The sequence below is a fragment of the Betta splendens genome, chromosome 1 (assembly GCF_900634795.4).
Source record: "Betta splendens chromosome 1, fBetSpl5.4, whole genome shotgun sequence".
NCBI lineage: Eukaryota > Metazoa > Chordata > Actinopteri > Anabantiformes > Osphronemidae > Betta > Betta splendens.
In genome coordinates this window covers 6191469-6217172 of record NC_040881.3, presented here as the reverse complement: position 1 = coordinate 6217172, position 25704 = coordinate 6191469, and the positions used below count along the sequence as shown (strand labels likewise).

The following is a 25704-nucleotide window of genomic DNA, read 5'->3' as shown; positions in this document are numbered from 1 at the left end:
CATGTGAGTATTTCATAATAGCGTGTTCTGCATTCATGTACGCTAGGTGCGCGATGTTCAGCAACTGCCCTTGATCTGAGTGCCGTGTGTTTGCTGCGAGCGTGAACGCACCACAGCCAGACAGTCGTCAATAGAAACGTTGCTAACCTCGGCGCACGCCTGTAGCTAGCTTGAAAGTGCGGACAACTTTGGACAAATCTTTTGGTGTTTGATCGCACCAAGGTAAGCTTAAAGCCACTGATTAGCGATTGTCTGCAACATAAGGCAATAAAGTGATCGTAATGTCGCTGGCTAACAGGCCAATACAATGACAACCTGTTGTGACACCAGTTCACAGTGTGACATCTGCGCGTCCGGACGCCTGTTAGCTCCGTGTATTCATTCCAGCCTGGAGCAACTAGTTGGCAGTTTATTATCATTAGTACGCCGTGGTCAGATCGCTCGATAAAGCGCACAAAAGTCGCCCCGTATCTGTAAAATGAAAATGCACGGTAGGTTGAGGTTAGCATTAGCGTCACTGCTAACTAGAGCAGTGCTGTTGTTGCTTTTGTATAGCTTTGTCCCAGTAGCGTGCACATCAGTACCGTCTAGTCCTCTAACATGTGTGTACTAGTATGTTACAACGATCCTAGTCTTCTTCTATATTTAGTTGCTGTGGTTAATATAGAGTGATGCCAGCAGTGTTATTGGCAGTGAGTCACGTGACCACCAGTAGTCTTTTTTGTCTGTAATCACGCCTCATTGAGCCCTTCACCTAAATGTTAAAACAGAAGTCAATGTTTAACTTCTGATTTATTGGAACTACGTTTATGTTCTTAATAAGCAACTGGCAAGCTCAAGTATTTTTTTTACAGTAAATACACTCCATGTAGACAGTCTCAGACTTTGCTGTTTCACTTAAATAACTACAAGTGTGATTACTTCACAGTATTGGTCTTGTGAAATCTTCATGCCAAGTGGATTTCAGTTTATTTGGCTTTGAAATGTATTGAATTGCCAGTTGTAGGATCTTCCATTATCATAATGGTATGTCCTCATCAAGTGAAATAAGTTATGTATCTCATCCACAATACTTAGGAAGTATATGTTATTTCTGCTTTTATTGATTTTTGTGTTGCAGAAAATGTTGGGGTTTATCTTGGACTGTGTCTACACGTCGTTCCTGAGATACTGGTTAAAGTGGCTGATCAGACACGCAACAGGGACATGTGAGCTGCAAAGAGTTTGCTCAGGATACAGTCCAGGGGCTACAAGGACAACAAAAGCAGGTTAATTAGTTATTATTTTATTTGTGTTACAAATATCCTTCTTGGTCTATAAGTAAACCTGTTGTTTTTTATTGCAGAATATGCCCTTCGATCATCTAAGAGCAGGGTAAGAAAATGTTACAATTAATATTATAATCTGAAATTGTATGTTAGAGATGACCGCACAATATGTTTCCTCAAGTTTTTCAAATACTGCAGTGTGGAGCAGTAATAACATCGTTATTACCTACTTACTACTGTATGTGTAAACTTTGCTAAGTTAATCAGTCTGTATTTTTTAATACACTTGCCAAGCGAATGAGTCAGCGTTGCTTGTCATTTATGATAGTTGCTAACTAAACGTTTTATAACCAGCAGTCCTTTTGAGTGTGGAGACACATGAGCTCGCTCATCTTTTTCTAAGGCTTATATTTTTAATTGTTGTTGATGGGGTAGATTACTTAGTGACCACTGTGCCGGGATTTTGTATCATTTATTCTTTTGTAATTTCATCTTTTTTGTGTAGGTTTTAAGAAGCGCACTGGAAGCCAGAAAAGATAACTTAAAAGAATGTGTGGGTCAAATTATGAAAGAGAAAGATATCAAACCTGAGAAAGATCCCCAGTAAGGATACTTATTGTCTACTACTGAACTTGAATTGATTCATGACATATAATTCATTCCTTAACAAATGAATGGAATCATATGCAGTTATATTTCGTGGCAGATGCAATCACTTAATCTATTTTGCATTTTTAGGTTCAAGGAGAACCTACACACTTGTCTGTTACAGATAACAGGATACAGCAGCCTCTTTAAGTCTGTGGAGGAGCTGAGAAAAGAAGTCTTCAGCTCAGAGAAAGTAGAACATGAAGCAATGCTTCTGAAGGTAAATGCTTATGTTTGCATCACTGTCATCATATAGCTCAGGTAATACTTAGATTTCACAAAAATCAGGTTGCAGTAGACTTTTTTATCGTCACAGTAAGGATTTCAGATCTGCAGCTATATTTAGCTACCAAAGCCCTTTTACACCATAATTAATTAATTAAATGATTGATTAATTAATTCTGGAAATAGTTTTTCTCTCTGCTTAAAATAATGTTTTGGAGAGCATTTATGACTGTACAGTACTGATCACACTCAGCTTTAATACTATAAATAAAATGTAACACCTTAAACACCTTATTTGTGATCCCAGCTGTGGGACCTGTTGATGCCAACAGTCAAACTGGAATCAAGGATAACCAAACAGTGGGGAGACATTGGATTCCAAGGAGATGACCCTAAGACAGACTTCAGAGGAATGGGGATGCTGGGCCTAATCAACCTTGTGTGAGCTCTCAGTAAACAATAATGAAATCATTATTTATCTAGGACTAAGTCTAAGACTTTGCAAGGCATAATTACAAATCTAAATACTGAAAATGTGTTGTAACTGATTAAATAGATGCATTATTGGTTTATATGGCTTATGCACACATCCTGTGTTATACTTGGGGCCAAACCTCTTTTTTTACATTGTAGGGTATGTGTCTAATGGTTAGGTATAAATGTAACCTGGTAGCTCAGTTGGTGAAGCAAGGCCTGGGAAGCACAAGGTCCCAGGTTTAAACCCACCAGGGCTCATCACCACCTTAAAATGCAAAACCATAATATTGAGCACTCCAGTTGGCAGAGATGCAAAGCAAGTTGCAAAAGTTTGTTTCACTCTGATTTGAAAGTATGTTTTCTCCGTCATGTAAAGAAGTAAGGAGTGCTACTACAGAAATATTTTTGCTTCTACAGTTTTTTCAGTGAACACTACACAGAGGAGGCTCGTCAGGTGTTGTCACATGCAAATCATCCTAAACTGGGGTAAGGAATATTTAAGTGTATTTTCTATAAGAATTGTGCTACAACAGCTGCATATTCACGTCACTTTTTGATTTAATCTTTTTATTTCTTGACTCTACACATTTCAGTTATTCATATGCCATAGTTGGGATCAACCTGACAGAGATGGCCTACAGCCTCATGAAGAGTGGGGCTTTGAAGCCACACTTCTACAACACCGCACTGGGAACGCCTGAGCTTCAGCACTTTCATCAGCTGTACTGTGAGTAAAATAGCATCTCAAAGGCAAAATAAAGCACCTTCTAATAAGCCATGATTGTTGGAGGGTATCCGTTTTATAAAAAACTGTAAATATACAAATGGCTCCTCTCTTCCAGGTTACCTGGCGTATGAATTTGATAAATTCTGGGTGGCAGAAGAACCAGAAAGCATCATGCAGTTTAATCAGTACAGAGAAAAATTCCATAACATGGTCAAGGCAGATCTAGAAGACCCTGGTGTGTCACTCACATTGACTGTCCACTCATAAACCAACAGTTACTTAACTGTAAAGATGAACATGTCCTCCTGACGTCTCTGCAGCATCCATTGTTTCTTCAGCCAGAAGAAGGCAAGATAGTGTGAGCAGTGCTGCACAAAACAGACTGAACCTAACTTTAAATTAAAGTTGTTACCTTGTTGTGTGATACTTTGAGGCTTTAAAGCACAAGCGTAACACCCTATACCTCACAAATGACCATTCCAGTGAGCTATTAGCCTACGTTAATGGAGATCGAGCATTGCTGCAGAGACTGAGGTTATGACTGGACTGAAGCGTTACGCACCTTCGTAAGCAAGCATCCAAATGAAAAGATTGCAGTTCAAAGACAGATATTGAGAATTGCTCTTGTTTGTATTTGTTCTCACCTCTCCTGCTCAGGAATGTAGTATTTACACCTGGAATCATTTAGTTCAAATGTAAGGTTTAAATTCCATTGTGCAGTGTTATTAAACGTTGTGCATGACTTAATGTGTCCCCACTGACGCCATCTGTATGATGTAATATAGGTGATGTGGAAATGAAAGGGTTGCCTCCCCTTTTATGTTTTTTTTAAATATAAATGTATGTCTCAAAATTGCATTTTTAATGTTTTATGCTTTGATTTCTTTTGAGACCTGTAATGATTAACACTTAATGCTCGGTTAATAAACACTTTGATGTTTTGAAATATCTGTTTCATGTCTGTGTCAAAGACATCAAGAGACTCAAGCAGATGTTAAACAAGAATTATGTCAAAAGGTTTTTTATTGTGGGCACCAATTATATTGCCATACAAAGGTGCACTAGCGTCAGCTGCCTGAAAAGTGTAGCTGGCAGACTCAGATCGATGTATTTTAAAGTGCAAACAGGACCAAAAGGAGGTTCTTACTGTATAGTGTTGTACTCATGCCTTTTACTTTGACAATGGGCAGATTATAAATAGGAAAAAGGGACCGTGGCTGTGAAGTCAGCACAAGGTGCTGTAGTTTGTCCAATACTCCTTTTTCAACAAAGGATCCAATCCAAAGGATTGTCAGCACAGGACAAGAAAACTACTGCTCATGTCCTGTAGATTTTATCACAGAAGCTCCAACCCATTGATCTCAATTTGGGGCCTCTATCCTCTTCTTAGTGACCATCATCGCCCTCTTGATTTGCTCAAACGAGACAAACATCACAACGTTCCATGATCCCAACCTCAGAAACGAGGGTACAAACCTGCAACAAGCAAAGGTCCAAAGTGAGTGAAGCTGTAGTATAGAGATTTGTAAAGTAATGTGAGGGGATGAGAGGAGCTTTACCCTTTGTAGAACGCTGTGGGCCCTTCTTTCGTCAGCATAGTCCACGCACAGTTGATGGCACTCTTGTACTGGCCTGGCGGTGAGTTCATGTACCGGGTTTTGACCACGTCCACTGGGGACGCGATCACGGTGGTGACAAAGCCGGCGCCGAACGCAGACACGAAGTGGCACGGCAGGTTGTCTGTGGGGTGAGAGCGTGAATGTCAGTGAGTAGAGTAGAAGGCTTTTACTGATCCCTCAACACTTTGATTAGATAATCGCACGCTATGAATGGGGCAATAGATAGGATTCAGATAAGTATCTTGATGTGCTGCAGCAGCGGTGTGCTGTTATCAGCAGTGGAGGGGTAGGAGGGTGTGCGGACGCCTGCCCAATCAGGAGTGAGGCCCTGTGTGTGTGTGTGTGTGTGTGTGTGTGTGTGTGTGTGTGTGTGTGTGTGTGTGTGTGTGCGTGTGTGTGTGTGCGTGTGTGTGTCTCACCTGACATCAGGTTATGTTTAAGAATAGCCTCCTTGATCAGGTCGTACGTGACCAGCTCTGTGCAGTTGACCAGTGCGTTCCTTGTGATGTTGGGCAACGTGCCTGACGGTGCCGCGGAGGAACAACACACACTTTAGCAAAGACCTCCCTCATTTTGACGGGACTTCGGAACATTCGTTGTCGAGCGAACCTTTCCAGAGTCCTCGCAGGCCCTCGTTCTGGAAGATGTGCCTGTAGGCCTGCATGGTGCCGTTGTAGCGCCGGGCAACGCCGTCCAGGTTCATCTGCGCTTGGAAGCGAACCTTGACCACATCAGTGGGTTGTGCGAAGGACACGGCCATAGCGCCTGTGGTGCAGCCGGCCAGGATGCGGACCAGAACGCCCGGGTCTGGAGGAGGACAGACAAGGAGCAGCGTGAGGCTGTGCTGCTGCTCTTCTGCAGGATGGGTCCCATTTTCCTAACTGAGCTCAGGTTCTGACCACTTACTGTCTTTTCCACCCGTGTAGAAGTTCTTCACATTGTCGTACAGGCCGATTCTGATGGAGGCGAAACACACTTGTCTCTGCAAACCCGCTACCAGGCCGTTGTACAAAGACCTGGGTCCCTCTGTGCGGATCATGGTGCTGATGGTCCCGAACACGCCTCTGTATCGGATGCCTGCCACCGCCTTCTTCTCTCCCTGGATCTGGGCTCACAGAACAGCTCCGTGCTAGAACCAGCTAAAACCACATGGATTCTTGTCCTTATTCTCTGCTCGGCGCTGTTGAACAGGTACCTGTAGCCTGACTTTGGCCGTGTCCAGGGGAAATGTGACGATGTCAGCTATGCAGGCCGCCGCTCCAGCACTCGCCATCTTCACCCCCAGTGGAGGGGGGACGTCTGAGGGTTTAAGTCCCACCATGGTTTCTGCTGCTGGGATGACAGGTATATGCACACACACACACACACACACACACGCACACACACACACACACACACACACACACACACACACACACACACACACACACACACACACACACACACAGCAAGCAGCTGCCCGTTAACTTCACGTGCTAATCATTGAGTAGAATGTCAAAACACACATCACACTTACGCTGTCTAAAAAGGTGCCCCTTGTTCCTTGGTCGTCCGTTAGCAGGCAGAAGCGAGGCCAGATATTAATCCATAGAGAGTCCTACTCCACAGAAAGGACCGACGCATCTTTTGCCCTGTATTTATATTTTTTGTGCTTGGCTTTTTATGACATCCACGGGGAGGCGTTACTGTAGACTCCTCTACACCCAGAGTCCAAATCAAAGTCCACCGGCTGTCAGACAGTCAATGTTCAATTTAAGCCAGAGGGCAGACACTTTGGAGAAAAACAACCCCTCAACCTCCACTGTAACATTCCTGCTGTCCTATTCAACATGCTGCATCCTGCCATAGAACCCTGAGTAGTAATGATAAATATTGCCGTCTTGCATTTGTTCATAGTTTTGTTCTGTCTATTTTTACTCACTTCATATTAATTATTTTAATTCATTAGCACTGTTCAAGATTTACAAAAGTCATAATGAAGACAAATAGGACTTGATCATTGAGGGCCTGGTTTCTCTGAGCCAATGACAGGACAGCGTGCAGATGATGATCGAGTATTTGGAGCTGATTGGCTAAATGACTGTTCAGGAGACTATAGTCAACCTTGCCCTGTTAAAGGGCTGTTACGTGGCTCCTACTAATCCACTGACACCCTGCTGGCTGTGATTTCTATCAGTCACAGTCAGAAATTAGACGTTCATTTTAAGAATGAATCTCAGAGAGGAGGCGGGTGAGAGCGATGGGATGTCGGCTACTGACTGAAGTTCACTGAGGTGCAGATAAGAGCTGTGTATCACACCGTGTTCAGCCACTCAGCAGTTTGGCACAGGGGGTGTGTGTTTCATAATACCTTGCCCTGAATCTCACCTATGTACAGTAGCCGCTCACACTGTACCTGTACATTTATACAAGGATTTGACTGGACATGTTAGAGAAAAAGGACGTGATCCAGACAAACTAATATGATCTAATTCAGAAATATTACTTCTATAAAGGTTATGATGAGCATAGTCTGATATAAAATGAAGCTGCCAGTGTATAAATATATTATTTATTTATATTTAAGTTAAATTATTTAATGTTCAAAGATATTTAGAAATCATATGATAGATAAATGAAGTATAGATCTTCATATTATCTTATCGTCTTTTATATAAACACAGTAGACCAACATCACAGACCACAGTATTGGTACTGGTAGGGAAAACTATAGCATCAGAGATAATAATGTGTCTACACAGAGAGAGTCGTAGATAAAGATGATAATGTCCCACAGCCTGTCACTGAGCCACATGACCTGTGCCCTGAGTTATCTCACAAAAATGATCTGTCAAAAGGAATGACATCAGCTTATTCTTAATGTTGTTATGCTGTTTCTTCCCATTAATGTAATCACATATGATGTTATTTATTAGCCACAGTTCTCAACAGCAACAAGGAGTTCACAGTTCAGGGTTTCTGGTAATTGTTAGACGAGCCGTGTGATTAGTATTTCATTGGTTAACACACACTGTTGCTGATTGAATAATCGATGCTTGTTTTGCATGTGCGCCTCTGTTCAGTTGAGTTGACGAGCTGTGATTGGTCAAACCGGGCCACAACCCCAGTGTGTTTAGTCCACAGTGCAGTTGTCTTCAAGGTGCATGTTACAATATCTTTGGCCAGTCAAAAATGTTGTTTGTTCCACTGTGTTTAAAAGTGCAGTGGTGTGAGCACCAATGGTTTCAGTCTGCAGTTCAGAGGATGCAGCTCTTCATCTGACAAAACATTTGGCTTTAAAATGAACATCTGGCCGCTTAAAAGTCTTTTAAAAACAAATGTACTCGTTTTACGTGTTAAATATGTGTCATCCCATTACTCTCCACTAGATGGCAGTAGCTCGCGCCACCTTTTCCCTCAGATCAATGTAGTTACTGTAATGAAACACTAGAGACAGTGTAGCATTGCATCAATTGTACAGAAATTTTAATTAGCATGATATACAATGCACCAGAATCCAGTGAAATAATAACAACCATAAGAGACATTTAAAATACTGCAAAAGAAAACAGGTGTAAAAAACTGTAAAAGAGCAAGAAAGTTAAAAAAGAAAAAAACAGTTTTGTTGAGTGCAGATGAAGTTTCGCAGGCAAAAACGTTAGTGAATCACATGATGCTGTAAGCATAAAGTGCAGGTTGCTCGTCCAACAGCATTTACTTAGTGTAACCGTCCATTGAGTTTCTCAAATAGCAGAGAATCCGTGTCCATAACCTGAAGGCATGGTTGAGAAAATGGTCCTTCGTTTTGTAGTTGTTGAACAAGTCGTTGGCTGGAGCGATGCTTGGGAACGTAATGGATGTAGAGACGTTAAAGTGACGTGGAGCTGAAGAGAGTTCATCCATGGACACGTGAAAATTCAGTCTACAGTTGAATCTTCACAGCTTAGTTTCGCCTCTTTTTTCACTTATATCATCTTTAGCAACAACTTAAAAAAAAATCTGCAGCAAATGGAAATGTAAAGTAAGGAGGCAACATTTCTAGCAGATATAATGTTAGGTGAGCGTACATACTGTAGATTATCAGTTTGAATCTGTACTGTATCTGTGCACAACTAGATGAAGTGAGAGTACTAGAGATTACGATATTACTACCTACTGTATGTCTTTTAAAATACAGCTACTACAAGTACACACCAACCTTAACATTAATGTCATGTTCCTTCTCAACGGGGCAGAACCTAGTGATTGTTATAATAAAAGTCTCTCACATCTGGTAAAATACATCGCTAAGAGCATTTTTGGTCACTTTCATTCCACTATCATACACATCCATTAAACTTCTATCTTCATTGTCCTCCCGCTTTCCCTTTTCCAACATGGCGGCGGCTTCAGCCGGACACTGAGATCTCATAGTCACTCGTGGACGACAGGGTGCGGCCCACTTTGCGCACGTTCCTGGCGTTGGCTATGGTGGCGCCCACGTCCACGGGCCTCTCGAAGTAGCGGACGAGGGCCTGCTCGGTCAGAACCGAGGCCAGGAACTGTTCGAAGGTGATGGCCCAGTCCCTGTCGATGCTGGTGCTGTGCGGCAGGCCTCGGCCGCGGGGCCCGGCGCCGCCGTCGCCGCCGTCGTCGCCGCTGCGCACCAGCACCGTGTCGTCGGCGATGTCCTCGCACTGCAGCTTCTCGTCCAGCTCGTGGGAGCCGGCGCTGAGCACCGAGTACGACGACATGGACGTGTCGTCTTTGGTCTCGTCGTCGGAGATGAGCATGGCGGAGGACGCGCCCGCGTCCTTGGGGGACGCGTCCTCCAGCTTGATGTCGTGCATCGGCGGCGGCCGCTCGCCGCCCTCCCCCTCCCCCCCCGGTTTGCTCTCCGGGCTGGACGGGGCGAAGGCGTCGCTGTGCTGGAGGGCGCCGTCGGGCCCGGACGCCTGCACGGAGCGGGGGTCTGTGATGTCTATCGTACACGCGCCTGGCTCCGCTCGGGGCTCCGCTCGGGGCTCCGCGTTGAGCTCCTTCCTGCTGGAGAACAGCTTCCCCACCTCTCCCATTTCCAGCAGCAGACTGGTGACAGTGGCGGTGGCGTGGTACAGCTCCTGCTCGGCCACGTCTTCGCTGAACATGCTGTAGAGGCTCTTACACAGCTCGATGAACTGGCCCTAAAGGGACAAAGACATGAGGTCCGTCACAGCTGCATCTCCACACACGAACCGATGCAGGAGGCAGAGGCTGACCTGATTCAGCTTGGGGAGGTCTTTTGTGCTTTCGTATTTGGGCTTGGCCTCCTGGTTCCACAGCTTCAGGTAGTTGCGGTAATCAGGAGTGTTCAGCTTCTTCACTGTAAAAGGTAAACAGAACGTGTTTGAACTAAATCCATGTCTGACCATATTACGTAGTCGTTGTAAGAACAGAACCGTGTGGTACAACCAATATAACTCCAATAAAACAGCAGTTTGCTGAGGTAAATCTACTATAAATAGACATAATAACAATAACAATAATAATAATAATAATAATAATAAATAATGATTTGTGTTTCTTACCCTTTTCAGTTTTAAACGTAACTCTGACGAAACCATCGTCTTTCTCGCTTCTGCACTTCGAGTCGTGGCCTGAGGAGAAATAGTGATCGTAAATATGTGACATATCACCGTTGTGATTAACAAATGACCAGAAAAATAAGTACCTGAACAAAAGGGAAAAAAAGGTAACAATGATGAAATTACATGTGATACTTTCACTCGTGACTTAATGAGCCTGTTTTTGTGACGTACGCAGGTTTCTAATAGTTTGGTTTAATCATCTAACAGCACAAGGTTCAACCTGTAGATGCAGATGCTCTCCAGAAACTCTTCATCTGTTAATGACATCATATCTGTACAGTTCTGTCTACTTTCTTTTAATAACCTACTTGGTCTTTACCTCAACTGTTTTTTTAAAGGTTATAAAATTCTGACATGCTGAAAAATGGGTAAAACTGCACCACCTACGTTGTGCTTGTTGAAGGCATGAAGTAACACAAGTCCAACGCTCACTACATAAATAAACAATCTTACCGATTGATGTTTCTGGAGTTATGTCTTCAAAGAAATACTGAGTGGCTTCAAAGGCAGAGTCTGGCTCCTCCTGTTCATGAGTGACCTCTGAAAACAAGTTCAACATCGACCAACTTATATTTTAAAACAGTTGCTTTGCATTTAAAAAAAGTTTTTTCAGTGTTGACTTAATGCTGCTAATATTCATTATATATAACTTAATTTATAGTTATATTGTTTTAAAAATGAAAAGTGAAATCTACATTTTGTTCAGAGCCAAATGGAGATGAATGAACGAATGAATGTCAGTTGACTCATTCAAAACATTTGACCCGAGCCCTGACAAAGTTCTTCTCCCGTTTCTGCACTGATGCTCACTCACCAGGTAAAACGTGCATCTTGTAGAGAAGCTTCAGTTTTTCAGTGAGGTCCCCGTGACACAAAACGCCTACAACAACGCTTATCATTAGTCCAAACAGGAATCATGACGCACCGCCGCTGTTAAACACTGACATAATCTTTCTCTACTCACCCAAACCGCTGATGAACTCACGGAAGTTGATGAGGGCGTCTGCGTTGTGGTCAAGGAGGCGGAAGAAGCGCACGGCGAGGGGGTCCGAGTGGGCCCCGTTGGCCCAGGGGAACAGCAGGTTGAACAGGCCCCTGAACTGCTCGGCGTCGATGCGGTACTGCTCCAGGTAGGGCAGGCTGGGGTCGTGGCGCTCCGTGGGGTTGCTGCAGCCGCCCCAGTAGCAGCTGGTCAGGTGCTCTGCCTGCGGACGCAACGGGCAAAAGGCTGAAACGACCACGCGCTACGCTGGGAATGAGGGAGGAAAACTGGCCTAGTAATACACAGGCCTGTAGTAAAGAGAGCTCATGCTAGAGGGAAACAACCACGCCAAGTTATTGCCGCGCTGTTTATTATTTGCGTCTGCAGAGACAGGATGGATGTTCATTTCCTGTCTTTATTTCAGCTGTGGCACATTCACAGTGGTCTGTGGTGAGAACTCACCTTAAAGAGCACGTAGAGCTCCTCCAGCTCATCAATAGTGAAAGCAGTTTCTGTAACAATAGTTCTGACCTGAAACAGAACATAATTAATTTAGCTTAAAAAGAACCTGGAGATGATGATTCAATGCCAAGAAACACGATTTGAGTATCCGATACGGGTTTGAATGTAGTTCAAAGCTTAAGCTACTTTGACCTGCTGAACCAAAGGATGCTAAAGTGCAGTTCAGACATAGTCTAGTATATATTCTATATATATTCTGCACCTGACACATTCAAATTTGAATGCATGTGTAACTGTGTCCCCACCACGTTGCGCTTTGTTGTGTCTTCGATGGTTTGTATCACCCTCAGTCTCTGTTTGAAACGCATCTGTTCAATCACGTCGGCACGGATCGAGCCGAATTTCTGATACAAAAGCAAGACAGGAAATAAATACAGATCAAGAAAAAAGGTAAAAAATGCTGAATGAACTTCACGTGCTTCGAAACCCATTTAATTTAGTGCACAGACGTCGGCGTCCATGTTAAATACCTCATAGGAACTGCCGACCAGTTTGAAGATGTCGACCTCTGGATGAGGTTCCCCGTTGTCCGTCAGCAGAGAGTGCAGGTGGGGGATGGGGGGTAAAGTGCTGTCCTTGTTGGTCACGCTGTCCAAGTACCTACAACACACAGACATTTCACCCTGTGTTTTTCCACGATGAGCAGCCACGGAGCCGCGTCTTCCTACCGGCCGAGCACGGTCATGGCCTCGCCGTCGTCCTTGCAGCCCAGCAGCTGGTGGATGTTGGCGTGCAGCACGGAGAGCGCCAGCTGAAAGATGACCTTGATGCCGTCGAAGAAGAAGCAGTCGACCACCACCACCGCGCTCTCGAACGGCATGACCGACAGGAAGAGGGTGAGGAACCACGACAGGGAGATGGTGGAGATGACCCCCAGGTCCTGCATGCAGTCGTACAGCTGGGGCACGTACTCGCGGGCCAGTTCCTCGAACACGCCCTGATCCACCAGAGCGCCTGAAAAGCACCATGTCAAACCGGGCGGGGCGTCACGCGTGAAGAACAGGCACCAGGACGGGAAGTAGAGGTGAAAATGCACACGCTGACCTACAACTCTGGTGTTGTAGTAGTCGGGCAGCATCCTCTCGCAGAGCGCCACCAGCAGCCAGAAAGCCTCCTCCTCTTTGGCATAGAGCAGCAGCACGGACGTGACGATATTCATGGCCTGCGGAGCGGAGGCAACCGAGAGGAAACAACAAGCGCTGTCAGGGGGGGGGGGGCGCCGGGTTCCTGCCGATCCGTGCGGAGGCGAGCGGGTGCGACGGGTACCTGGCAGTATCCGATGTTGGGGTTCCTGAAGGCGTAGGCGGTGAGGACGCGGCGCAGCGCGGCGATGCCCATCTCGTTCTGGAAGGCCGGGTGCTCGGGCAGCGAGCGGTGCAGGTCCCTCTCGATCTCCTCCGTCGCCAGGTTGTACCTGCCCATGGACTTCTCCACCAGGTCTTCGTAGTAGCCGGGGTGCGTGGCCATCTCGTTGACTGACCCTGTGGAAGAATGAATCAGAAAAACGCACGCAGGAGATGAAGGTGAAGATGCGAAGTCACCAATGAGATAAAGAAGAATAAAAAAACAATGTCCCAGCGTATCATAATAAAGCAAAAGCAAATATCAAAGCTGTATATTACCACTGATAACGTCTAGACACAGTCAGTGAAGGGTTTCCTGACATCGGCTGAACCTTGTTGTACAGGAAGACACGCTGCCTATCGCAGTCACCACAAAACCAACTCGTCTTATCACAGTTTCATTTTTATTATCTTTTATTTTCCTGCATGTTTTAACATCCAGAAAACAACACTAAAAGTCACGCTTGCACTTCAGGCCTGTTTGCAGGTCGTCTCTCGGCTTGTTTTCTTTTGAGAGGAGGCCGCGCGGTCGTCGCGGCGCGAGGGACACAAATGTCACGGGTCGCGCGTGCGAGCACACACACAGCGGTGACGAAAGTGGGTCGCGGCAGAGAGAGGCTGGAGCCGTTTGTAACCGCTCTGCGCTCAGGTAGCGCCGCCTGCACGACCGCGATGAAGTCAAACCGGGCTTGAAAACAGGAAAGTCTGGCGCGTGTGCACACCTGAATAAGTAGCACAGCAGCAGTGAAAGTAGTCTGAAGGTCAGTAGGTCATGTTGTGCTCTGGCACACGTGTTTGACCACGCTTTTAGTGTCCTGTGACGCTCTACACAGTCAAACAGCTGGACTTGATGCTGTGTATATGTGTCTCACTAGTAGGTGTGCTGTCGCAGGAGGACAGGAGCGTCTGCTCACCGGAGAACAGCAGCCACAGCTCGCCCCTCATGCTCTCAGGGATGCCCTTGAGCACCAGCTCCTTGGTCTTCTCGGTGCGGTACATGCACACGCCCTGGCCGTACTCCGTGAAGTGGTTCTTCCACGCCTGCTCTTTCAGGAACTCCTTCGCCTGCGCGACGACACGGAGTAGATGCAGTCTGTTAAAACGGACGAGATGCTTTCAATGACGCCGACGGGTCGCCCCACTCACCAGCTTGGGGTTGAACTCCTCGGGCGAGCGGCGGCGGTACATGGTCATGAGGGCCTGTGTGGCCGTGGGCACGCTGCTGTCATTCAGGTTGAACGTCCGCTCGCCCTCTGACCCCAGGCTGTGCTGTGGGCTGCTGGACAGCAAGGATCCGTGCTGGGAGTAAACCTGGAGAGGAGCCGCGCCGTGAGAACGACCATGGCGATGATGCGGAACTGTGCATTTCCCCTCTAACACCCACCTCGTCATCGGAGCTGTTCAGGCTGCCCGCTAGCTCCCTCTCCAAGTAGATCTTGGACGTGGTCTGCTGCAGAAAGTCCGAGATCCTCTGCACGAGGAAGTCGCGATCCTTCAGGTTCGCAAACAGGAAGGTCATGCGATTCTTGGTGCTGATGGAGAGCGGGCTGGGCAGCACGTTGGAGCTGTCCGCCTTCTCCACGATGGTCACCTGGGAGACGACAGGGAGCGTTAGCCATCGGTCCCCTCGAATGAAAACACACAGCGGGTCTCATTTCTGTAGCTTCAAGTCAAACAGGTTGGGCCAAACCAACCAGTCTGTGCACGAGAGTCAATAATCTATATGTTTACACTCATGGCGATGGATTTGCTCCTGACACATTCAGTTGGGAAACATTTGTCCCTGTACACGTTTGACACACGTCCGTGACCAGTTCGAACACACAACCCACCTCACGCAGGGGGATGATGAGGCTGCACGACGTCTCCTCCTTGCTGGTGAAGCAGATGTAATTGGTGGAAACGAACATCTGGCCCAGGATGTGCATCTTGTTAAAGGGGGTCCACAGGGTGCAGTCCGTGTGTCCATCCAGCTTCTCGTCTTTGGGCAAACGGAACAGAGCCCGGTACCGCTCGCTCTTCGCTCTCGCATCCAGATCCCTAAAAGAGGCACAATGCATCTGAGCTCCTCTGTAAGCGTTCAGTTTGAGGCTCATGCGTTCCTCCATCTCACACCACGTACCTCTTGAGCGCCGACACCTTCTTGGGCGACTTCTTCTTGAGCTTGGGCAGCGAGCGGTCCTGCTCGAAGCCCTTGTTGTCCAGCAGCTGCCGCATGGCGATGTTGGCCAGCTGCTCGGCCAACTTGAACGTCTCGCCGATGTTGAGGAAGACGGAGAAGACGTGCTCGCTGGCGCGCGTGCTCACCTTGATGGCGTCGGGCAGCAGCAGCGTGGCGCTCTTCTCCAGCTGGGTGATGTCCGCCCAGCGCACCACCAGTTTGGCTGAGGGGGAGACAGATGGCGCAGATGCACCGCATGCTCTCAGGAGGATTTAAAATGCCCACAGAGATACGGATAAAGATCTGTGGAGCAGTGACGTGAATCAATCTGTGGAACGTGGAGGGTTTCCTACCTTCCTTTCCCAGTAAGTAGGAGTAAAAGCACAGGTGGTTGATGCTGAGGTAGAGCCATCCCTGCCGAGGAACCTTCCCCTTCCAGTAGCTGCAGGAGTAGTAGTTGACCAGCTTCTCCTCTTCGGGCATCCCAAACAGCTTTCGAAACTTGGCGCTGGCCTCCTTGAACTTGTCCGTGTCGTCGTCCTCCTTGACGTCGTGGTTCTTGTTGTACTCCGCAATGATGCCCTGCAGCAAAGAAAGAGACGAGACAGACATCAGGGCTGTAAAGAGGAAGCAGCAGTGGCTTCTGCACATCCTTGTCTGTAATGACTATTCACTACAGGAATAGATGACGATGCAGCGCGACACCTTCATTGTTGTCTGTTGGCCTGAAACATTTATGGCAAATTAAATTTATTACTGGTCTCACTGAAATGAGAGGTGCCTTCAATTTGCTATTTGATCCAATTATAAACATTATTTGTGTGACCAGTAAGAAGAATCTGATACAAATGAGCGCTATAGTTCACTTGCAATGCTACAGTACAATAATCAGGGACCTAATGAAATTTGGTTTTGTTTACCTGGACCTTTCCCTTGACAAACGTGGTGATGTCATTCTCGTTCTCAAAGATGGACAGCGTCTGCAGCAGGTTGTGCTCCAGCCACTCCCAGTGCTCTGTGATCTCTTTGCGGGAGGTTCCTGCAGGGGAAGGAGGAGGAGGAGGAGCAGCGGTCAGAGAGCTCACGTCCGGGTTCACACAGCGGCCACCGAGGTGTAATGTTTTGGAAATGATGACCCAGGTATGATCCCAAATTGTCTGACAGCATTCTACTGAAGTGTGGGAAGTGGCCATTAAAAGGATCAGTCGAGATACTGTATGCCTCAGCACTGCAGCAAACGGCTGTGAGTGAGAGCAGGCGGCTTCACTCTCCCATCACTGGGATACGGAGTGAAGAACTGGGAGGGAGGGAAGAACGGCGCTAATGCCTTTTCAGAGCCAGGCTGGTCTTCACTCAGCCTCCATTTCAGACAGGCGGCGCATTTTATATGCTTTTTATGTACATTTAGTAGCAAACTGCTTAAAAAAAAATGCAAACCTTGCAAACTAAAATGACGGTTCAAAAAGGTGCTGCTTCGAATCAGCCTGAAGTCACTGCACCAGACAAAGGCCTCTCACAGCTCGCATTAACCTGGAGAGAACAGCTGAAGGCTGGCATAGAGAATGTGCAGATCACACTATTACAAGCAGCACCCGGTGACAAACTCCTGAACACCTGAGCGTTCACTCGTGAACCTTCTCTGTGAGCCTGCCGGGCCGTGACGTCACGCTGTGCAGGCACATCCAGTACAAGCAGCAGCAGAAGGTTCTAATATCATGTGCTGTTGGGGAACGGGAGGCGGCTTAGTCACACAGGTCTGCACTGAAATACTGGATATCCTCATAAAAGGAACTCACAAATGCAAATGCGGATCACAGCTCACTCCTGTTACATAGCGTAGGTCTTGATCCAGCAGTTAAAGTGCACCTACCATGAGCAATGATCCAGTAAACTAACGAGTCCGGAGTCTGGTAGAGGATTCTGTACGGCGCCATTCGAGCGCTCGAGTCCAGGACAACATCCAAGGTCCCCACCAGTAAACCTGCAAGAATCAAAAAGTGGGTGGACAAAAATATCTCAGTTATTGCCCAAAAAACAAAACAGATTCAGATGAGCACCAGCAGCCATATTATACGCCGTTAACGCGAGAAGCCTGATACAGTAGGTGCTTGGACAGTTTTACACCATTTATTTTGCTGAAAGAAACTCATGAGGTTCTGTGGTTTCTAATATTAACCTCCTGCCTGAAAGTGTAGCACACATTCAAGTCCCTACATGAAACTTAGGTGTATATATTTTAGACGAGTACGTACAACTCTGGCTTAAAATTACGACTGTGTATGAATGGTTGGAATAAAAACATTTTTGGCTTTTGGCGCCCGACACACAGACGTGTACAGACTAGATGCAGTGGAGAGAAAACGTCTGCTGCTTTCTTTATAAAAAACTATAATATCAGAAGTAAACATGGCTCTGAAGGTTGAGCTTCAAGTTTCAGACTAGTAAGAATCCCCGTATTAAAGGTTAGATGAGCTTTGTGTAGCGTGGGAAAAGAAAACGGGGTGAAATCAGCACTAAACTAATATCATTATATGGGCTTCTCTTAGAAATGTCCCCTTGACTCAGTCTCAGTTGTGTTTTCTTGTCGTGCCTCTGCGTGTTCAGGAACACGTGGGTGAAACGCAACCCTCACACTGGTTTCGCTGATGACACCGCGACAGAAAGCGTGGCTGTGGATGTAAACAGTGCAGGTTACAGGGCCAATTACCACAGCACATCTCATTAGCCCGTGCTACTGGTGTATTACTGTATGCATGAAGTGATAGACCCATAAACCCTGACTGACTCTATGGAGGACGCGGCTTTGTAAAATGACTCCACTGTGCGATTTCCAACAACTTTGTCATTTAAAAGTGTAAAAAAAAAGGGGTGCAGCTGTGATTTACACATACAGCGTTGTAGATCAGACGTCGTCTCGATCAGTGTGCTAAATGTGCGGCCCTCCCTTTGGGGAGGTGCGGCAGCCACCAGAGACAGGTTATTTTTTGCTCGGCAGCTCATCGGGGCAAACACGGAGTGAGTCACGCGGCGAGGATGAGGAGCGAAGGCACGAAATAACAGCAGATCTGCAGGAAACACTGAGCTATTATTTGGAATCATTTCACACGGACTTCCTGATTTACCAAGTTCTGTCGCAGCCATTGCTCAGCTGCATCTCAGTTAATAACTACCTACGAACTGAACTGCCTGATCTTGTGCTGGAACACGATACCGCGTTTTCACACTCTGGTTTAGCGCATTTGTAAGGAACAAACAACTGCTGTGAGGCTGACGACAAGTTCCTCTTTGACTGAAGTAAGACGACAAGGACAAAACAGCCACAGCCAGAAAGTTGAGTCCGCCCAGGCGTCCGACCAGGTCGCCATGATCCACCCCCGCGCCGTGTGACAGACACTGGAGCCCGGCAGCGAACGGACGCGTCATTGAATGTGAATTCATGAAAAGCAGCAGATTCAGGCAGTCAACGGAATGACTGGGTCAAACCCACGACGTGTGACTTGAGGTTTGACGCTGGAAGCCCTCGGGTCACACAGGAAGGAGGCCGCCCCGAGGTGCAAGACCTCATCCAGACAGTCCTCCGGTGGCTTTGATGGAGTCTGAAGTTGCACTGGGGAGGATTTCCTTCCTCGCGCCGCCGTCAAACGCAACAGAAACAACCCCCGGCGCTGGGCGTTTCAGGGCGCGCTGCTCAGCGAAGCAAGCGGTTTAGCCATGTGACGCTCTGCGCTTCTCTGCCCAGAAACAAGGCGACAGTCACACCTCCCCGCCGTCAGAGCAAAACAAACCCAAACTCATGGTATTCACTCGGTGCTGGACGTGAAGGTCCAAACGGGCCTCTTTGACAGAGTTCACCTCCTTTTCTTTGGTGGCGGTCGCACTGAGCACAGGGAGCCGTCGTCTCCCGCGCATCAATATCCGTTCCGATCACATGAAAAGTGACGCAAGCCTGGACCGCTATCGCCTCAGCTGTTGGATAAATGGAGGTGTTTTTCCACCATTTCGCAACGTGTCAAGTACGAGATGTGCGACCTGCCGACAACAAACACTTTAAAAGGCGCGAGTCAAGGTTGCACAACAAGTAGCAGGAGCGTCTGATTGTGGGTATTTACAGTAAATACTGCTTCATGGCCAATTTGACCTCCTTTCTGATATTTATTCAACAAAGAGCATTGTCCTTGCATCCACAGCTCCATCAAATGGTGCAAAACACGCCAGCCGAGCCCACGGGTGTGCGTTTGTGCGTCTGTGCGCTTTGTGCCGCGGCTCATCGCCTTCCTTCCTCCCGGCGGAGCCGCTTGAGGACGGCACCGGGGCGACCGGGAGCCGCGCGCCAACTGGCACACGGCGCCAGTCCGCGAGCTCAGCTTTTACATAACGATGACATCATCCCCAGCGCCACTTAGCACAATACGAGTTGCCACGGCGAGAACCCACCGGAGAGGGAGAAAGGGGGCGATTTGCTGAATTATTGATGTCGAAGGGGATCGAATAACCAATATTTTAATGACATTTTATAACCAGCGCGTTGCATTTAGTTCAGTAGTATATGTTCATGTGTTATATCTGGAATAAACCGCAACCTCACTGGTTAGACTTCGGTTTGAAAGAAAGGTAACTCTCCAGTTCACCAGATTAACCAGAAAACCAGCGTTCTATGGAAGATATTTTGTTTTCCACAGCTTTGGGCAAAGATCCAGAAGAATGTGATAAATTAGATTTCTTTGTTTTTAAGATTATCCTTCTATTACCCCATCACAATTAAGCCACTCTTTATGATGAGGAGCCACTGGGAGACATCAAAATACTAAACGCTGAAACAGAGGTCTGTGGAGACAAACCGTAGCAACATATGTTCAATAGCCTCGTCTAGTTCCTCTGAAGTTGTGAACCTGATACACTTGTCATCTCGTGTCACTTTGTGGTTTTTCAGCTCATGAAATGAACCCGTTTCCCATTTGGGAGCGCGAGGGGCGGGGCGGCGGCCTGTTTGACGGGACATTCCCACCACGCGCCCTCGCGCCCCCTTCCTCAGGCTTCCTGCTGCTGCCTGACCCGTTTTGGGTGGAATAAGCAGGAGGGAGGAGGAGGCAGAGAAGAAGCAGCGGAGTGATTCAGCATGAGCAAGCAGAAACGCGGCGCGTCCGCTCGCGCAGATAGACTTGCTGTTGTTGAGGCTCCAGCTTTTAGCAGCTGCACAACGGCTGCTATTGTGCAGCGGCAGTCACAGTCACACAGTGGGAGCTTAGTGTCCTCCATCATGTCCTAAAGTTTGCTTTAAGACACTATACGATGCACTTTGCCCGTTCCTGTGCTCCTGTCACGTGCTCAGCAGCTGGACCAAAGGTTGAGGCTTCTTGAGCATCAGGCCGTGACTCAATCAAACGGACGCTCCGTCTCTCGCCTCCCGGACCTGCCTCCAGGTGAAAGGCCACCTGCGATAACCTGCGGTCACGTGACTGCCGCCGCGGCGTGTCGCGGGGTTAGAAGGAGCGCTGGCATGGCTGTTGTTGATCAGTACGGCGTAAAGATGGCACTCACCCGCCAGTCCTCCGCCTCCATCCCCGTGGCCCTTCCGTTTCTGCAGGATGAAATACGGATTCGCTCTCTCGGTGATCCACAGCGCGCCCGCCAGCAGCACATCTTCCGGGCTGACCCACATATTCCTTGTTTTTAAGGGAGCATTGAACACACGGGACCGCAGACGGCGACCATCAAAGCTGGTTCTACCGGAGATGTGCGACTGGGACGAGGAAGGATTCCGAATATCCTGGAGAAGCCGTCGACGGCCCGGTGCTTCCTCAAACGACCCCCCTCTCGGTGTCGCCTGCTACTGGATGTCCGGTGAAAAGTAAGGCGCACATGCAAGTGTTGCTGTAATTAACCGTGCCAGCGCGCGCCGCCGAGCGTCGGCCTGTAACACGGCGAACCGACGCCGGAGCTCGCGCACACGGGTCTTCCGCGCGCCGCAGCGGCGCAGACTTTGCACTCAACGAGGACTCTGTCCCTCCGACGGAGAGCGGCTCGGCTCGCCGCCGCGCGGCGCTGCGCTCTTTGTTGTCCGCGCTCCGCGGCAGGTGCGCGCGACCCGATGCCCGTCAACACCGCGACCGACCGACGCCGAGCAGGCGGAGAAACGGCGCGTCGCGCTCGGTACACGGGCCGCGTGAGCTCCCCGCTGCGGTGTCAGCGCCGTGGCATCGAAGCACAAAGACGACGCGGGTCCCGTGAGGCCGACGGTAACGCTGCGGTACTCGCCGCCCGCTCCTCCTCCTCCTCCTCCTCCTCCTCGGCCGTGGCGCCGCGCACGGATAAAGCGAGCGCGTCACAGACTGGCCGAGGCGCGACGTCAGCGTGCGCGAGGAAATAATGAATTAACTGGTTAGACGCTACAATTGGTGTCAGTAACCCGTCACCGTCACATCTGTGGCTTCTCATTAGGGACGTTCACTAAATCACCCAGACTCCCGTGTCTTGTCTCGGTTCCGGACAAACACCGTGGACTCGAACGCAAAAGCCTCATTGATGGAGTCTTGTCTTGCAGTCGTTGGGGCCAAAGTGCTGCTGGGAGCAGCCAAACCCTGGTGTCAGCGCTTGGTCAGGCGTTCGATTATGTCAAGGGAAAGACAGAGGGTTAAAGAAGAAGTGCGAATGCAGTAAACACGAATATAAAACACTAGATATGAAGAATGAGACGCAGGTGCTGAGATGCCGAGTTTCCTGCTGTGCGCGTTGGCCGATAAACAGGATGCAGGAGGAGGGGGAGCAGCCGTGCAGTCACAGGTTGACTCAACCCCACTGAATCATGGTTTCAGGTAGGTGTTTACCAGCGCTCCCCTCTGGTCAACCGCACCGCGTCGACGCTGCGCGCACATGCGGCACAGACTCGTCGACAGCAGTTGTTTGCGCGAGTACCGGGACTAAAATGAGTGTTGAGTGTTTACAGTGCTGCGACTTTCTCCACTTTGGTTTGTGGGGTTGTGGCAGGAGTACTGACACCATGGGCTTTCAGTGCTTTTGTGGCTTTATTTATGTCAGCGAACATTGCAAAGTAGAACATCTCGGTTCTTAAATGCTCAGTCTTTCTTATCAAACAATAAGCCGACCAGCAACAGTGTGTCCCCCGTAATCTGTTCCACTTCGTAGTTCCTGAATCACATCCTCATTCTTTGCATGCAGTTCTTTGGTTCTTCTTTTTAATATAAGGGAAGAAGAACCTTTGTGTTTGTTTGTACCCGGTTCTATTTTGTACAGTAGTTATGTCTCTCCCTCATTTTGCTGGGGAAAAATAAAACAAGACAGAGCTTGTTTCATTGTTTCAAATACAACTTGGGTCTTTCCTTAGGAGGATAGAGGCCTCATTAGCAAATGTACATCTGGTATTATAACAATCTGGTGGAGTCATCTAAGTGGTTACTATTAACACAATCAACCGTATCTATCAGCACACAACAGTCTGAAACAGAAGGATGGATATAAACCTGGAAACTGTTAAACAGCCACATTAGTAAATCAGTAAATTGATTTTTCTATTTGAGAGAACTTTGCAAAATTGATGCTAATATTGTGCATTTCCATGACTTGCTAGATTTTATACAGATTTTACATAAAAAAGTCATTGCAGATCAAACAACTGAGTCTTTTCAATTTCACAATTTCACACCACGAACAGAAAGTAAATTTGTCAAGGCTCCCATTTTTTCCCAAGGAATTTCCACAGTTGCGTTTCATCACATGTTCAGCAGAAACACCTGCTGTGGCATCGTGGGAAATCTTTTTAATATCACACATTTCTCAGCCAAAGGGGATTCTGTGGCAGAATGTCCCCTGTCTGATGGGATGCAGCAGCGTGTGCTCTTGTCTCACTTCAACAAAGACACAGAGAGATACGATGCAGGGAATCATGGGCTCTACAGCGCCATCTGCTGGAAAACCAGAGAAACAAGCTTTTATAGAGAAGGACCAGAAATGCTCATCTGTCCCACAGAGGGCGCACTACTTATCATTTAGACGCTTTCCACTAAAGCATGTGGACACATTTTAATACAGAACCGTGAGTTCCAACAATATTTGGGCTACAGCTTTTTTATTTTATTTGGCTGTTGCTCATCATTTGGGCTTTACACACTCCTTCTCCAGCAACTTCAAAGGCAGCTCCTTTGTAAGATGCAACAAATCGTTTGTCTGTGGGCCCAGCTCAATCAGCTGTTCTCCTGCAATCAAGAAGAGAGACTGTTTCATTAGAACCATTTCTGTTCTCCTGCACCGTCACACGCAGAATTTATGACATTAAGGAATGTTCTTGCATAACGTACTTTATGGCAATGCTGTGATTGAGCCAAAAGATCAGTGAGATCAACGAGGCATGCTGACAAGGTGCACTGCACTTCATCAGAGTTGAAGGAAACCCCAGATCTTTGAGCACTCGATGAGAAAGACAACAATGTTTACATTTCACTACCTGGATATGCTTCGAACGTGATTCTGTCTGTCTTCTCCTTTTTCCCCTCAGTTTTCTCTTCTGGCACCAAAGACAAACACTACCGCATCAAAGTGACTTTGTCTGCACTCAATGCTAGTTTACAATGAGCAAAACTGACTGACCTGCAGAGGGTCTTTCTGCCTTTGTCAGCAGAATAGATCGACGCTATGTAGAGCAGCTCCACAGCCATCAGGCGTTGAGATTGTTGACCTCACCCCTGCTTCGGTTTTGTTTGCTACAGTGTCAAACAGCGTCAACTCAATACGGGATATTAAATCCACACCTTTAATGTCCTTCACTTGTTTGCAATCAATGAAAGCATTGATCGCACCTGGTGGAATATTTAGTCAACTGTCCAAATACCTTTGATCCACTGAAAAAGAAGGTGCCCTGTTTGAAAAAATCTATAACTCTGGATACAACACAGGAAATTCAAAATGTTTATTTGATCCCTTTTTGTTTTTGTTTTCCTATTTTGTGTCTTATAGATTTATGCTGCCTGTTTATGCTATAGGCTTTTTTCTGCCCAGCTGAAAGTGGCTGAGCTCCGCACCGCGGCCCATTCTGGCAGCAATGTAGCATCATTCCTCTCCCTCTTCGAAAACCCGTTGAAGCCAGCGGCAGGTATTGAGCTGTGTGAATTATGCTACTGGTCTGTGAACCAATCCAGTCAAATGATATAAATCCAGGTTTGTTTGGATTTTGGTTGGAAAACATAAACACTGTAAACATGTCACTGTGGATTCGGGGATCATGTGGATTCTTAATAGTTCCATATTTTATTGCAAGCCAAACATATTAGTAATTAATTAGTTACACAAAAAGTGTTGTTTTAATACTAGTGTTGAATGACCTTGAGTTATTCTACAGTTGCAATAATATAGAAACTTGTGGATAAGGCGCCACCTTGTGGTACAGAATTAATTACTGTTCCTGATCCTTTCTGTTGTTCCCATTTTTTTAATTAAAAACAAAAAAATGTAAAAAAAAAAAAAAAAAGTGAGAAGCTGAAAGAATAGTTATAGTTTTAACAAGCGTTGACCAAAACCTTAGGTTAGCTTATGTTGCTAACCTTAATCTATGTATTAGCTTGGCTAGCAGAAACCCATAAAACTAATAAAATAATTATTTTCATTCTTTTGCAGGTAATATCGGCCAGTTGCTGGCCGTCACAGAAACTCTTGGAAGGGACAAGTGTCTTGTTTTTCCAGCCACTAACAGTGGATGAAGAAAAGAAGAGGCTAAATGAAGAATTTGTGGCTTTCTAACAACTGTCTGCTTTGAATTAAAATAAAACGCTGCTGAACGACTCATGCAACTAACCACAAATATCAGACTGTGCGTGCTGAAGTACTCGCTGTGTTCTAAATAATCTCAATCACGTAGTAGCACACGCCATTGAATGTAAGTGCTGTAAGCGCATGTGAGGAGAAACAATGGCGGACAGAGCAGTTGCGCTCCAGCAGGCTAGCCACGCCCCCTCTCTGTCTGACCCCGCCCCTTCAGTCCGACCGTTGCCGGGGCAGGTACAGAGGAAACCAGGAAGCACTAGTTGTTTGTGAGCTCATAGCAAATAATCCGCCAGTTTGAGAACTTCTGCGCATATAAATTATGGAGGAATCAGTGTCCCTTCATTCTTAACTGCTGCAATGACTCGTTTTCAGCGTT

The 25704-nt window shown here is 47.1% G+C and overlaps 3 protein-coding genes and 1 long non-coding RNA gene across 6 annotated transcripts; 2 read left to right on the top strand and 2 right to left on the bottom strand.

Annotated features, from left to right (window-relative positions):
* The first annotated feature begins 64 nt into the window (after positions 1-64).
* Positions 65-4291, top strand: elmod2 (ELMO/CED-12 domain containing 2). 2 transcript variants are annotated; one of them, XM_029160945.3, is made up of 9 exons: positions 65-222; positions 1121-1268; positions 1346-1374; positions 1774-1871; positions 2007-2136; positions 2449-2582; positions 3036-3104; positions 3212-3345; positions 3461-4291. In XM_029160945.3, exons 2-9 carry the CDS (start codon positions 1124-1126, stop codon positions 3610-3612), a joined length of 891 nt encoding a protein of 296 aa, XP_029016778.1. In that variant the 5' UTR covers positions 65-222; positions 1121-1123; the 3' UTR covers positions 3613-4291. The 2 variants fall into 2 exon arrangements, with proteins under 2 accessions (XP_029016778.1, XP_055366685.1); XM_055510710.1 differs by lacking the exon at positions 65-222 and adding an exon at positions 312-491.
* A 59-nt stretch (positions 4292-4350) lies between these two features.
* ucp1 (uncoupling protein 1) lies at positions 4351-6637 on the bottom strand. 2 transcript variants are annotated; one of them, XM_029147366.2, is made up of 7 exons: positions 6481-6637; positions 6160-6293; positions 5871-6069; positions 5574-5771; positions 5384-5485; positions 4905-5085; positions 4351-4821 (listed from the first exon to the last, which is right to left on the bottom strand). In XM_029147366.2, exons 2-7 carry the CDS (start codon positions 6283-6285, stop codon positions 4707-4709), a joined length of 921 nt encoding a protein of 306 aa, XP_029003199.1. In that variant the 5' UTR covers positions 6286-6293; positions 6481-6637; the 3' UTR covers positions 4351-4706. The 2 variants fall into 2 exon arrangements, with proteins under 2 accessions (XP_029003199.1, XP_029003208.1); XM_029147375.2 differs by having other exon boundaries at positions 6160-6296; positions 6481-6621.
* Positions 6638-8402: 1765 nt separating this feature from the next.
* On the bottom strand, positions 8403-21228 carry tbc1d9 (TBC1 domain family, member 9 (with GRAM domain)). Its single transcript, XM_029146342.3, has 21 exons — positions 21096-21228; positions 17428-17538; positions 16478-16596; positions 15911-16139; positions 15519-15780; positions 15229-15436; positions 14781-14987; positions 14543-14707; positions 14311-14461; positions 13320-13534; positions 13098-13215; positions 12722-13007; positions 12524-12653; positions 12299-12397; positions 11994-12062; positions 11514-11754; positions 11364-11429; positions 11003-11089; positions 10490-10558; positions 10181-10284; positions 8403-10105 (listed from the first exon to the last, which is right to left on the bottom strand). The coding sequence occupies exons 1-21, from the start codon at positions 21214-21216 to the stop codon at positions 9332-9334; spliced, it is 3831 nt and encodes a 1276-aa protein (XP_029002175.1). The 5' UTR covers positions 21217-21228; the 3' UTR covers positions 8403-9331.
* LOC114855554 (uncharacterized) lies at positions 18559-25365 on the top strand. The gene is made up of 4 exons (XR_008694025.1): positions 18559-19654; positions 19745-21405; positions 24525-24660; positions 25182-25365. It is a non-coding gene; the product is annotated as an uncharacterized LOC114855554 (long non-coding RNA).
* The last annotated feature ends 339 nt before the right edge of the window (positions 25366-25704 follow it).

What these genes read in the sequence shown, in the direction of transcription:
- elmod2 (XM_029160945.3), top strand. Translation starts at nt 1,124, where the DNA reads ATGTTGGGGTTTATCTTGGACTGTGTCTACACGTCGTTCCTGAGATAC. An exon ending in TTCGATCATCTAAGAGCAGG is followed by an intron (nt 1,375 to 1,773) that starts GTAAGAAAATGT and finishes TTTTTTGTGTAG; the next exon opens with GTTTTAAGAAGCGCACTGGA. An exon ending in ATGAAGCAATGCTTCTGAAG is followed by an intron (nt 2,137 to 2,448) that starts GTAAATGCTTAT and finishes TTGTGATCCCAG; the next exon opens with CTGTGGGACCTGTTGATGCC.
- ucp1 (XM_029147366.2), bottom strand. Translation starts at nt 6,285, where the DNA reads ATGGTGGGACTTAAACCCTCAGACGTCCCCCCTCCACTGGGGGTGAAG. An exon ending in CTACACGGGTGGAAAAGACA is followed by an intron (nt 5,772 to 5,870) that starts GTAAGTGGTCAG and finishes GTCCTCCTCCAG; the next exon opens with ACCCGGGCGTTCTGGTCCGC. An exon ending in CCCACAGCGTTCTACAAAGG is followed by an intron (nt 4,822 to 4,904) that starts GTAAAGCTCCTC and finishes TGCTTGTTGCAG; the next exon opens with GTTTGTACCCTCGTTTCTGA.
- tbc1d9 (XM_029146342.3), bottom strand. Translation starts at nt 21,216, where the DNA reads ATGTGGGTCAGCCCGGAAGATGTGCTGCTGGCGGGCGCGCTGTGGATC. An exon ending in TTACTGGATCATTGCTCATG is followed by an intron (nt 16,597 to 17,427) that starts GTAGGTGCACTT and finishes CTTCCCCTGCAG; the next exon opens with GAACCTCCCGCAAAGAGATC. An exon ending in AAGGTGTCGGCGCTCAAGAG is followed by an intron (nt 15,437 to 15,518) that starts GTACGTGGTGTG and finishes TGCCTCTTTTAG; the next exon opens with GGATCTGGATGCGAGAGCGA.